At 49.7% G+C, this 12,851-nt stretch overlaps 1 protein-coding gene across 1 annotated transcript; it reads left to right on the top strand.

The window, feature by feature from the left end:
* Positions 1 to 5,487: 5,487 nt before the first annotated feature.
* Positions 5,488 to 9,267, top strand: KRTDAP (keratinocyte differentiation associated protein; the record flags this gene model as incomplete). The annotated part of the gene is made up of 6 exons (XM_079907819.1): positions 5,488 to 5,859; positions 7,235 to 7,276; positions 7,373 to 7,414; positions 7,592 to 7,636; positions 8,508 to 8,555; positions 9,229 to 9,267. The coding sequence occupies exons 1-6, from the start codon at positions 5,773 to 5,775 to the stop codon at positions 9,265 to 9,267; spliced, it is 303 nt and encodes a 100-aa protein (XP_079763945.1). The 5' UTR covers positions 5,488 to 5,772.
* Between the last annotated feature and the right edge of the window lie 3,584 nt (positions 9,268 to 12,851).

Here is a 12,851-nt window from a genome sequence, read left to right as displayed (position 1 = left end):
CCACGGCATGTGGGATCTTCCCGGACCGGGGCACGAACCTGTGTCCCCTGCATCGGCAGGCGGACTCTCAACCACTGCACTACCAGGGAAGCCCAACTTTGGCAAATTTTATTCTTTAATACTACACTGATGGCCTGGATCAGGGAGGAGGGAAGAGGGAGGTTCAGGGGCAGGTAACTCGCCTTCTTCCTGAGAGGGGTATACAGGATGGGCCGAGAGAGAGAAGACTGGGACGTCCTGATGAGAAGTAGCGGATCTCACCGGGCCTGGGTTTCTCCATCTGTGAAAAATCATCTTTGCCCAATTTACATGTGACTAGCAGGCTTACTGCACTTGGAGCAGTCACGGATGTTCCGCTGGCCTGAAAAAGCCACAGGGGAGCTACTGAAATCAGGAGGTGGGAGTTAAGGGGCTCTTCCAAGAGAGGAGACCCATCCTGGAGGGTCAGGGCAGGGCAGAAGGAAGAGCGAAGGAAGAGCGTGGGACCGGCAGAATACGCCGCAGCCTCAGCCTCGTGCACACGCCAAGGTGTGGACAAGGGTGAGTCTGGGTTGATGTGTTTAGGAAGCTGGGGGGAGTGGCGAGTCCCCAGTCCCTCGTCACATGCCGTAGAGGCTCTCCAGGAGACAGAGGGGTGGTGAAAAACTTCTACTCCATTCATGCACCAGGGAAACAGCCAGAAGCTGGGGCTCAGGCTGAGCCCGGGCTGATCACCAGCGGAGGAGCCCTGGGCACGGGGCGGGGAGTCTGTGCTTAGCGTCTCTGAGCAAAGTCCCGCCAAGCCCACACAGTGAGCCTAAACGAAGGGGCCCCACCGCTCTCTGACACCTCGGAGGTCCTTGACCGCCTCTGGCGGACCCAGGAAATGAAAGGAGGACGGGAAGCACCCTGCCAGCTTCAGTGACGCCCTCAGAGATTGCAAGTTCCCCGAGGGCACGACCGCTGTCTGCCTCGATCACTGTTGCGTTCCCGGGGCTTAGCACAGGGGCTGGCACAGGGTGGGCCTCAAACGGTTGATGAATAAATGAAAGGAGTCGGGCCCCAAAAGGACTTGGGGGAACCAATTTGATGTGCATCCTCTTCTCACTTCTGTCCTTAAACTGCGGCTCCTGCCTTCTGTTCACCTTGGGTTTCACCTGGGAAGGGAGGGCCTTGCACTACCTCCTCGCAGCCACAGGGAAGAGAGCGCGGTCCGTCCCGGGGCCTGAGGCTCAGTCCTTCCCGCTGACTGACAGCGGGCTTCCTGGGGTGTGGGGTGAGGGCTACAGACTGCTGGACCTCGTCTCCACGTGCCGGTCCCTGAGGGACTGAGGGAGAAGCTGAAGGGGTCAACATTGTTTCTGGACTTGGGGCGTGCCTGGTCCAAAAGGCTGAAAGCCACCCTCTGAAGTTTAAAGCACAGGCTAAGGCCCTCAGGTGTGAAGGACTCTCATAAAACGGCAGCCTCCCCTTTGTCCTGCCGGAGCCTCTGAAGCAGCTTCACGGCGGAGCCTCCGACGTTCGATTTTCCCCTAACGTCCATTGTCCCACGGCAGCCGGGGAGTTTCCCCTGCTCAGAATCCCCCACGAGCTCCATTAGTTGTAGAGTAACATCCCCTCGGCGTGGCTCCGCACCGTTCACCTCTGCTTCCAATGTCAACCTGGACCTGCTGGGAAAGGCTCCCGAGGAACACCGCTGCTACCTGTCCCTGGAACCCGAGATCTTCAGAAGGTTGAAACTTTAACGACTTTTGGTCTAAATTCAAAACCCCAAGCCAGCTGAACCGAGGACACCTACCCAATCGCTCTCACGTCACCTTGTTTTATTTTCTTCACAGACCTTGTCATGTTCTCGAAATGATCTTGTTTCCTAATTTTTTGTGAGGTTATAATCTGTCTCTCTTTAACTGGAACACAAGCTTCACAGGACAGGTACCCTGTCCATCTCGTATCCTCGGCACCAGGAGTCAAAATGGCTGCATAATAAATATCTGGGTTAGAGGATGGAAGGAGAGATCAGAATTAAGGGGGCTCAATCCAGAGGTCTTCCTGGGAGAAGTTTAAGCAAAGCGTGCACAGGGCAGAGGGTGGGCGGTGAAGGAAGAAACCAGACCCGCTGGGCAACGTGATTGCTTTCTTGGGTGTGACCCTAACCCTGGCAGAGGGAGAACAGGACGGGACAGGGATGCCCTGGGCTCTGCCCCCCAGTAGCCCACACCCCAGCCCCCTTTCTCTCCAATGATTCTAGGCTTTTCCCCTAGATATTCGCCAAGACCCTGAGGCCCCAGTGTGCATCCCTTCAAAACCCCGTTCCCTCCCTGAACCCAGGAGGCTGGCTCCCAGCCCCTAGGTGTGTCTGTAATGTAGCAACAAGGCTGGGCCTGGCCTCCTACCCACATTCAAGTTCTGGCAGATTTGGGGTGGGGTGGGCGAAGGCCTGTGGGAAAACAGGGGTTTATTGGTATTCTCGGAGTGGGAACTAGATCAAGCAGACTTGGAGGTGGGGTGACGCAGAGCCAGGCTCTGTGCCTCTGTCCGACTCCACTAACCCTCTGTGATGCAGCCGACGCTGAATCCCAGGTAGATTCTCCTGCCACCCGTTACTCCAACCGCTGGGACCCTCTGCCAGTGAGGATCCCCCTACCCTCTCTCCCCCAGCCTGCCCCACCGTTGGACACTGCACACTCGGGGAACACAAACTCACTGAGGCAGTTTAGGTGGGGGAAGGGGAGGGAACTGGGAGAGAGACACCAGACTCTAGATTAGCATTTACAGCAGAAATCATGTAAGGCCAAAATTACCCTTGAAAATGCCAAATGGAGATCGATCATAAGTCTAGCCCGGCCAGTTCTTTTCCTCCAGAAAAAGAACAGCATTCCTTTGGTTGTGCACATGAAGGAGTAGGCGTGTAGTTAGTGGCATTATATAAAAGAACCCATCTTTAAACACTAGAACTTCACACACTAGAGCTAGAAGACTGTCTTTTAAACACACACTTGCTGTGACAAGATGCTCATACTATAAGAGGCATCTGGAATCTGAGTCAATCGCAGGTTCACCCTGAGACGTATGCTCATTGAGTACCATCCATCTCTCAGTTCTCGGTTTTCATTTGGCAAGAGCATAGCTTAACCCACTGAAACGAATGCATGTCTGCTCGGAGCTGCCACCTGTGGCTGTGCGGGCTGCACACCACAAAAGGATACCTGGTCGAGAGGACAAAAGGGGGCTACCTGCAGCCTGGCCCCCCGACTCTCAGGGCATGGGTCTCATTCATACAGGGCGCCAGGTGGGCTGGCCGAGGCCCTGGGTAGGACACAGTACAGCAAAGGGGCAGTACAGGTGCAGCCTCTGGAACTCTGGGGTCTAACACTGGCCTCGCCACGCCCTGGCTGTGTGACCTAGGGTGAGTTATTTAACCTCTATGTGCTGTGGTTCCCCTGCCTACAGAATGTGGATAACTGTTAGTACCTGTCTCACAGAAGCACTGTGATATTTCAGTGAGATCATGCATTTAGAATACCTAGCACAAGGCCTGCCCCAGAGAACGACATCAATAAATTGGCTAACGTTATTATTAGCCGCATTAGCATGAGGAGGAACAAGGGAAACAGGGAAATGAATTTGTTGGAAAAGTAAGCTGGAGCCCAGCGGATGACGGCGTTGGGCTCCTCTGTTGCTCTGGAGTTACCCGGGCTGCAGTGCTCCTCCACTAGCAGGTCTGATTGGACTTCATCACCGAATATCAGCTCTCCTTTGTTGATCCTTCATTCTGCTCATGCTTCATTCAACTTCGTTCACAGTTGACGCTATGCCGACAGAACGGCGGTGAATGAGCTCTTTCAGTCCCTGTTAATGAATTGGTGAGAATTCATTACACATAAAAACTTGTGTCCTCCAGAAAAACCTTTTGGGGAGGCGCTCCACCCATCTGTCATTTTCTCACTCGTCCCCTCTAGGAACACCAGCCTTGTGTGACGTCTGCGTGACACGGTCATCTGTGCTTAGCGAGTTTTCCTCAAGCACCGTCTCCTCAGGTAGCTCTGCGAAAGGGGACGTACCGTTAGAAAAACGGAGGAGGCTTCCTGAGGCCGAAGAGGGGCGGGATGCCGGGGACTGGGGAGTGGGGGCAGGAGGAGAATCGAACTGAAGTACCAGGTTCTGGGGCTCATGAAGACTGTTGGTGGATAAGCCCAGCCCGCTACGCCTCCAGGCCTGTTATCTCTGTGTATTGCATCAGGACGGGGTAAAGAGCCCACGCTGAAATGAGGTGTTGCTTTGTCCTGGCAGCACCCGTCTGTGTTCCAGCACCTCCCTTTTACACCAGGAGCCGGTTGGGCCACCTGAGCCTCAGTTGTGGAGAACGTTACTCGATTAGGATGTTCTGTCACTTTGAGGTGATACAACTGTCAAGCTGGGGGAGTCGGGTGGGGAGCAGAATCAGCTCAACGAAATGGTGTGGGTGCTCAAAGTTCAGGACCTAGAGCCCAACTGGGTAGCTCTAAGACCTATTTTTGCTCTTTTGTGTTTCTCTATTCTTTCTTTCTTTTTTTCTTTTTTTTTAATTTTTGGCTGCGTTGGGTCTTCATTGCTGCACAGGCTTTCTCTAGTTGCGGCACATGGGCTCAGCAGTTGTGGTTTGGGGGCTCTAGAGCTCAGGCTCAGTAGTTGCGATGCACGGGCTTAGTTGCTCTGCGGCACGTGGGATCTTCCCTGACCAGGGATCGAACCCGTGTCCCTTGCGTTGGCAGGCGGATTCTTAACCACTGCGCCACCAGGGAAGTCCCTGTGTTTCTCTATTCCTTGCCTTCTTAGCTCAAGACAGTTACCTCTCTGAAGACCCAAGAGTGTAAGATGGGCAGCTGGATAATGGGTCCGGCCCCAAAGGAAGAAAGCACAACTTGGTGGAAGGATGCTTGAATTCTAAGATATCCAACCTAGCGTATGCTGAATCCACCTCCACTGTGTAAAGGCATGGTGCTAGGGCATGGTGATGTATAGGTGATTAAGACATAGTTCCTGACCTCAAGAACTTGATATTCTAAGAGGGAAGAACACAAGTTACTCTAGGTACAATGCCAGAGAGATACAAATGAATTGCTATGGCAATTACGAGAAGGGAAAAGTTTGGGAAGGGGGATGACAGATGATGGGAGACATCTGGGAAGCTTAATCCAGGATGGATGTTGGGTTCTGAGAACAAGAGATGAGAGAAGGGCATTTTAGGCATAAGGGGTAGCATGGGCAGCTGCTTGGAGGAGGAAAAAGAAGGATATCTTTGGTAAGGAGTCCAGTTTGGCCAGAATGTGAAGTATGTGCAAAGGGAATGAAAGAAGGAAAAGTTAGAAGGGTGGATTGAGGTCAGAGTATGGAAGGCCTTCAATGCCAGTATAGGGAGTTTAGACAGAATTGGATAGGGTGGGAAAAAGCCGGAATTATAAGAGAGGAACGAAGAGATATAAGGCAAAGTGACAAAGACAAAAGGAGAGGTTGCTTGGGTGCCATGGCCAGTCTCTGGGAGGGACAGGTCCAACCTGTCTCCATCTCAGCTCCATTGGCATGAAGAACCCCATTGCCAGCCTACCTTCCAAGTGCCCAGGGCAGAATGTGAATTGAGAAATCCAAGGCAAGTGGGAAACAGTCCACACCTCCCCTTCCCAGAGCCCCAGGGGTGGGCGACAGGATCTGGGGGTGAGTCAGTAGGGTGGGGACCCCAGTTCTGTTCAGATCTGCCTCCCTGGGAATATAAAGGGCAAGCCTTGCCTTGCCTCAGAACACCCCAAACTTGACACCATGAAGATCCCAGTTCTTGCTGCTGTGGTTCTCCTCTCTCTCCTGGCGCTCCACTCTGCTCAGGGGGCTACCCTGGGCAGTTCTGAGGTGAGCACGTCACCTGGGTTCTCTTTCTCTTATACCTGTTAGCTGACTCAATCGGTCACTGGATAAGTGGCTCTTATCTTTGGCTATTACCAGGGGCTGAATGAGAAGCTGGGGCTCTGAGGAAGGGAAGAAAGGAGGAAGGAGACAAAGCTTTCCTGGGAAGGGGCAGAGAGGCTTATATTTCTGGAAAGGGTGGTAAAGTGTGGGGTAGAGGCTGGACATCCTGAGAGGAGACAGGGGCTGAAGTTGGTCGTCTGGGTTCAGCCCCACATCTGTTTTGTTTGTATCCCTGGGAATGGCTCTCAGGTGGCTAGAAGCGCCCTGCTACCTCTGGAGCTTAGGCCATACCAAGAATCCTTAGGAGTCAGTCTCCAGCCAGGAAAAATCCTGAGGTTCCTCTCTCCCCACCTTATCGCACTGTGAGGGGGATGGGGGAATGCGCATGTCGGATTTGCAAGTCTACGATAGGGGTCACAGACTCCACTGCTTAGGATCCCAGCAAGTGATGTCCGTGCGCAAGAGGGCTGGTGGGGCCTCAGGGGAGGTGGAATGAATTTGCCCAACCTGGAAGGGGACAGTCTCTATGCCATCTGACTGCTGCTAAGTGGGAAAATGTGCCCAGTGTGGCCGGAGTTTAAAAATTTTCAAGAGAAACTGGAAATCGGATTTCTGAATTCTTACTAATTAAAAACCTTTAATTCAAATTAAAAAACAAACAAGCCAAATTGTGATGAGATCTAAACATTTGGGTCTAGGCTGTAGGCTACCTGTTTGTGACCTCTGTTGTGGGAAGGAAGAAATGAGGGGCAATGAGGCTGGGCAGCTAAGGTCGGGATGGCAACAGATCGGAGGCACTGAAGTACGGGGGTGGGAGGTGGGCTTCCAGCTGGAGCAGGGAGACGGAGACTCAGACTCTGGTGGCAATTCAAGCCACAAAGCAAACCCACCTCCAGAAGTAAAGGCAGACAGGGCACCTCAGAAACTTGGCCCCCACCTGCCTTCCAATCTCCTGTGCCCAGCTCCGTGGGCTGAGCGTGGGTGTCTCGGGAACACCCCGAGTCCACAGCAGAACTGCACTAGCTCGTTTTTCTTGGGAGGAATCCTCCTTCTCCGCCCTCTCCTCCTGCTGCCGACGGTGGATGCAGGCCTGGGCTCCGACTTCTCTATCTCCCCCGTGCCACTCTCCCATCCCTTCTCGACATGTGTACATCTGTCAATCATCGCCACACTGGGACAGAGTGGGTTAACGGAGGCGCCATGGTGGAGAATGGGACTGGCCTGTGGAGGGGAGCAGAGCTGGCAGAGAGGGTTTGGGGAAGGGGATTTGCCATCGTGTGATCGATCATTTGTCTCCTTTCTCCCCTTCGCTTTCCAGGAAGGAATCACCATTGGTAATAATGTGGCAGGAACCAAGGAGGTAAACCACCTGTTTTCCCACCATCTGACTACGAGTTCGTCCCCCATCTGTTCATGTTCCTAAATAACTTTCTGAACACCCTGCTGCTTTGCCTAGACGGCTTATGCCCAGTTTCCGAACACTGAAAAGTCGCGACCTGTAAGTTTAATTCTTTAATTCGGCCCCCATATATATCCAAATCCTAAAGGAGATCGAGGCCTGAGTAGAGAGCTTGCAGAGCTGTCATGGTCCTTCACCTTTCCCAGAGGGCTAGGGGCTAAGCTCTGTCCTTCCCTGGAACTGATTCTCTTCTGGTCTCTTTCTCTCTCTGCAAAGGTTCTTAAGGGTAATGAATTCCTGAACTGGAAGGCCCTCTTCGAGGTAAGCAATTGGGCGCCCTTTTTCTCCTGACGGTTGGTCCGGGTAGTGGCAACGCATTCTAGTCTAGCCCTTTTGGTTCTTTCCTGGGAGGGAGTAACTGTCCCACTTAGATGCTGCCCAACTGAAGAAAACTTCCCGGGGAGGCTGTCGTGGCCAGACCTTATTTTCCTAACGTGGCCCACAAAGACAATCTCTGAAAAGGAAAAACTTAATCAGTCAAGAGTTTATTCGAATTCCCTCATCCTCCAGGAAGACACTGAGGCTCTAAGTTGGGTGACTTACCCAAGCTTAGAAGGCTAAGTCAGTGGTAGCGCTGGAATTAGAGCCTGTAGTGCGTGACCCGCACATACTCGCTACATGCCCTCTTGCAAATGTCTTAACTTCTCTGAGCCACGGTTTCCTCATCTGTGATGTGGAGACAATGACAGTACCAACATCAAAAGACTGCTATGGGGCTTCCCTGGTGGTGCAGTGGTTGAGAGTCTGCCTGCCGATGCAGGGGACACAGGTTCGCGTCCCGGTCCGGGAAGATCCCACATGCCGCAGAGCGGCTGGGCCCGTGAGCCATGGCCGCTGAGCCTGTGCGTCCGGAGCCTGTGCTCCGCAACGGGAGAGGCCACAACAGTGAGAGGCCCGCGTACCGCAAAAAAAAAAAAAAAAAAAAAAAGACTGCTGTGAAGACCAAATGAAATCATGCCCATAAAGCAGTCAGTATAAGGCAGGCACAGAAGAAGTGCTCAGGAAATATTAATGCTTACTGTAATTATAAAACAATGACACCGTCACCGCTACAGAGTCTTCAGCAAGCGCTTACTGATCCATGCTCACCTGACCTGTAACACATCACTCTCATTCTCTTTTTCTGTTTTAGTCTGTCAAAAGGAGACTTCCTTTCGTCAACTGGGATGCTTTTCCTAAGGTAAGAGGCAGTGGGCATTAGGAGAGAAAGGAGGCTGGGGGTGAGGGAAAAAGCAGAGGATCTCAGTGGGAGAGTGGGGAAAGTGAAAGGAGGATAAAGCTTCTTCTGATCAAAGCTAAGTAAATCACACAGAGAAACACATATATCATATGATATCACTTATATGTGGGATCTAAGAAAAGGCTACAAGTGAACTTACCTACAAAACAGAAATAGAGTTACAGATGTAGAAAATAAACTTACGGTTACCTGGGGTGGGGGTAAAGGTGCGGAGGGATAAATTGGAAGATTGGGATTGACATATACATACTCACTACTATATATAAAATAGATAACTAATACAGACCTACTGTGGAGCACAGGGAACTCTACTCAATACTCTGTAATGGCCTATATGGGAAAAGAATCTAAAAAAGAGTGGGTATATGTATATGTATAACAGATTCACTTTGCTGAAACTAACACAACATTGTAAATCAACTATACTCCAATAAAGATTAAGAAAAACAAAGCTAAGGGAAATCGCAACTACTATAACTCAGAGGAGAACAGGAGCTTAGACTGGGGCAGAGATTCCTTTCCACCAGGGCGCCACCCTATCCTGGGCTTTCTTAGGACTCTGGCTCCCCGCCCCCAAGGGTCTCCAAACTGACCGTACCCTCTCTCCCCACAGCTGAGAGGAATGATGGGTAAAGCTGTGGATGCCCAATGACCAGCCCCTTCGAGACCCAGCACTGCTGATACCACTGAAAGAGGGGGCCAGTGTGGGATCTGATCACCATCCTATCTATGATCACTCTTTGCTGCCTCAGTAACTCCAATAAAATGTTTTCCAAACAAACGGCTCCCGTATCTGCATCTCTGCCCTTATCCTACTGGGCTCTAGAAAGGAATTAAGATGGAGTGAGCTCCAAGGCTGATAGGCAGAAATCTTGACTTCTGAGAGGGTAGGAAGTAGTGAGACAGGAGAAAGTGGGAAGGGCAGGTATATCAAGCCGGCAAGAGACCCCTTGTGTCTTAGCACCTTAGTACTAGTTGATATCCTTGAGAAGCATGAAGCGGTGAGTGGTTTGGTAACATCCCCAAGGAAGCAATCCTGCCCCCTGAACTCCTGGCACCCTCCCCGACGTGCCTTCTGGGAACCTGACTCCTCTGATGGTGGCAATTCGGTATAACAGAGCTATCTGGAATCCAAGCCTCAGGACCCAGCTTAAATCATAAGAGTTCATCTGAAATCCTGTTTTTAAAATTAAGTAGGTTATAAATAAAGAAAACTGGTGGTGTGACCCTGGGTCTTTCTAAGCCTCCTTTCTTTATCTGTGAAATGAGTGTGGAAATAAACAAGAATGATAATAACTACCTTGAAGTTTTGTTATGAAAGTCAAATGAGATAAGGTATATACAGCCCTTTGCACAGGGCCAGGCATAGAGTAGGTGCTCAACAATTGCTTGTTTTCTCCACTAACCGCTCCCCTCCCCCAGAGCTACCACTCATTATTCACTCACTCACTCACTCACTCACCAATCCATCCATCCATCCATCCATCCATCCATCCATCCATTTACTGAAAAGGTCTAGAAATGTGGAATGGATTCAGTTTCAGCTCCTGCAGGTGTACTCTGTATGGAATCTGTGTACTCTGTGTGCCTGCTCTGTGTACTTAAAATGTTGAATTAGTTGGGATTTTTTCTGGTTTCTCTTGAAAACTGGGAAAATGAGAAAACAAGGGACCCGCGATTGGCTTAAATCCAAGTAATAGCTGCCCTCTTTACCTAGGACGTGGTCTCCAGATCAACAAAGTTCCACTTGTCAAGTTTCATTTATTTAATTGTCTTTTGGCTCTTACAAGCAACTGAATTTGCAAATTATGGCCTGTAGCTTACTTGAAGTGGTAGACTACATAGGGAAATTAAACTTGTGTAGGGGGAGGAAAAACTTCCTTCTACCCTCTTAAATGCTGCAGCTGGCCTAATAATTAAACTGACATGAGACAGATTAACAGGAGAAAAGCAAACAAATTTAATTTTTTTTTTTTTTTTTACATATACACAGGTGTCTTCACAGAAGGAAAATGGAGACCCAAAGAAGTTGTTAGGTCCAAAAACCTGTAAGGTGCATACCTTTTTACAAAAAGAATGATAAATTGTGGGCATGTGACAAAGCAAAGGCCCTTGGACTAGGGGCAATAAATCGTGGCTCAGTGACTAGGAAGTATGTGAGGGAAACTAATGGAAGATAAGGGTTATTTTAGTAAGTTTGCTTATACAGACCGGAGTCAACTCCCAGTCTCTGATGATAAGAATGTCCTTCTCTTCCTGGTACAGGGAGGGCACCTTTCTCAAGGAAAAATTTACATCCTGCTCTTAGATAGAAAGGGGGAGAGCCCTTCCTGTATCTGCTGTTTCACAAGTGTCTTCAGCTCAAAATGATCAGTAATCAATAATTAAAGAAGAATATTTTGGGGTGGCATGTTCTGAATCCCTTCACTTGGTTCCAGCTTTCAAGGAGCTTAAAGTCTAGATGAATAAGACATGTAAATGTTGTTTATACCCGTCCTTCTAGTTAACTTACAACAAGAGACACACACACACTAATGAGAAGCAACTTATAAATGAGCTCATTAATGGAAAAGAAAAAAATGGAAAGTGGTCAAATGTCACAATCAATTAAAATATTTTGCAAAGACTGAGTGCTCATAAACTGGGTGATAGGAAATGGAGTAGAGGAAGAAGGAGGGGAAGTCCTTAAGCTACATTTATTGAGTGGCTAGGTTTTAGGGGAGGACACAAGTCATCACAGAGAAGGCAAGAGTACCTTTGAGACAAAGCAGTTCTCAAAGTGTAGTCCTGGCATCAGCAGCAACAGAACCACCGGAGAATTTCCGAGAAGCAGAAATTCTTGGGCTCTACCCCAGATCTACTAAATCAGAAACTGGGCGCGGGGCCCAGCAGTCCATGTCTTAACAAGCTCTCTAGGTGAGGCTAACGGCTGGAGGACCACCAAGAAAGGAAAGCAAGAGAATGATTAATGCAAAATTCAGGATAGTGGTTACCTCGTAGGTGGAGAGACCATCATGTGACAGGGAAGGGGCACAGGGAGGCGGATGGAAGTGACAGAAGGCTTCTATTATTAATGTTTTAATTTTTTCCTTAAACATATCAGAGGGGAGGAAAAAATATCTTTTCCTTCTACCCTTCGAGGTTCTTGGCTTGGTCTCTGTGACGAAAGACAGGTTAACAGGAGAAAAGCATATAAATTTATCTAGTATAAGTCTTACGTGACATGGGAGCAATCGTAAGTAAATGAAGACCCAAAGAAGCAGTCAAACCTGTATGTTTTTGTGCTAGTTTTTTTTTTGTTTGTTTTGTTTTTTCGGTACTCGGGCCTCTCAGCGCTGTGGCCTCTCCCGTTGCGGAGCACAGGCTCCGGACGCGCGAGCGCAGCCGCTCCGCGGCACACGGGATCCCCCCCCCCCCGGACCGGGGCACAAACCCACGCCCCCTGCATCGGCAGGCGGACTCCCAACCACTGCGCCACCAGGGAAGCCCTTGTGCTAGCTTTGATGGAGAGTGGGAAGTCATGGGAAAACGTGACAGGACAAAAGGGATATGAGCTCAGTGTAGGAAACTGGGGAAACTTAGCAAGGTGTGTTCACTAAGATTCCTCTTGGGGGGTCCCTCTATCTTCGAGACAAGGATGATCCTTTCCCCTGGGTAGAGGGAGGGCACTTCTCACATGAGGGTCTTATGACTTGCTTCTAGGGAACGTCAGTAAGTCCTTCCTGCACCTATTTTCTCGAATTCCTTCAGCTTGAAATATTCAATATGCTGAGGCACCATATTTTGGGGTAGGGTGTCCTGAACCCCGCCAATACACATTTTATACATACTTATGTATGCAGCGTTCCACACCAATATGTGACCAAAACAAGAAAATGGCTTTGAGTAATTTGTGAGTGCTGGGGGGATGCAGAGTAAAGAAACAGCTGGAGTCTAGGAAGACCGGAATCTGGAGGAAAAGAACTTGCAGACATGCTTGTGTAAGTGGGTAACGGATGCACTCTAGATCAAGTGAAACTGACAAAAATGTACCAACATGGGTGAGATAATTCAGAGGATTCAAAGAACAGAAGACAAGATACCTCTTCTCTCTGGGGAATGTGTAGGATGAGAAAGAAGCCAAGAAGTAGCCATACTTCACTCTACACTTTATAAAAACAACCAATGCATTCTGTGTGGACATTATGCCACTCATTAAATAGGGTGTAGAGATATATGTTGAAATATGGAACAATC

This window comes from Stenella coeruleoalba (genome assembly GCF_951394435.1).
Source record: "Stenella coeruleoalba genome assembly, chromosome: 20".
In the NCBI taxonomy this organism is placed as follows: domain Eukaryota; kingdom Metazoa; phylum Chordata; class Mammalia; order Artiodactyla; family Delphinidae; genus Stenella; species Stenella coeruleoalba.
The sequence above is the reverse complement of the archived record's forward strand: the minus strand, read 5'-3'. Positions and strand labels throughout refer to the sequence as shown.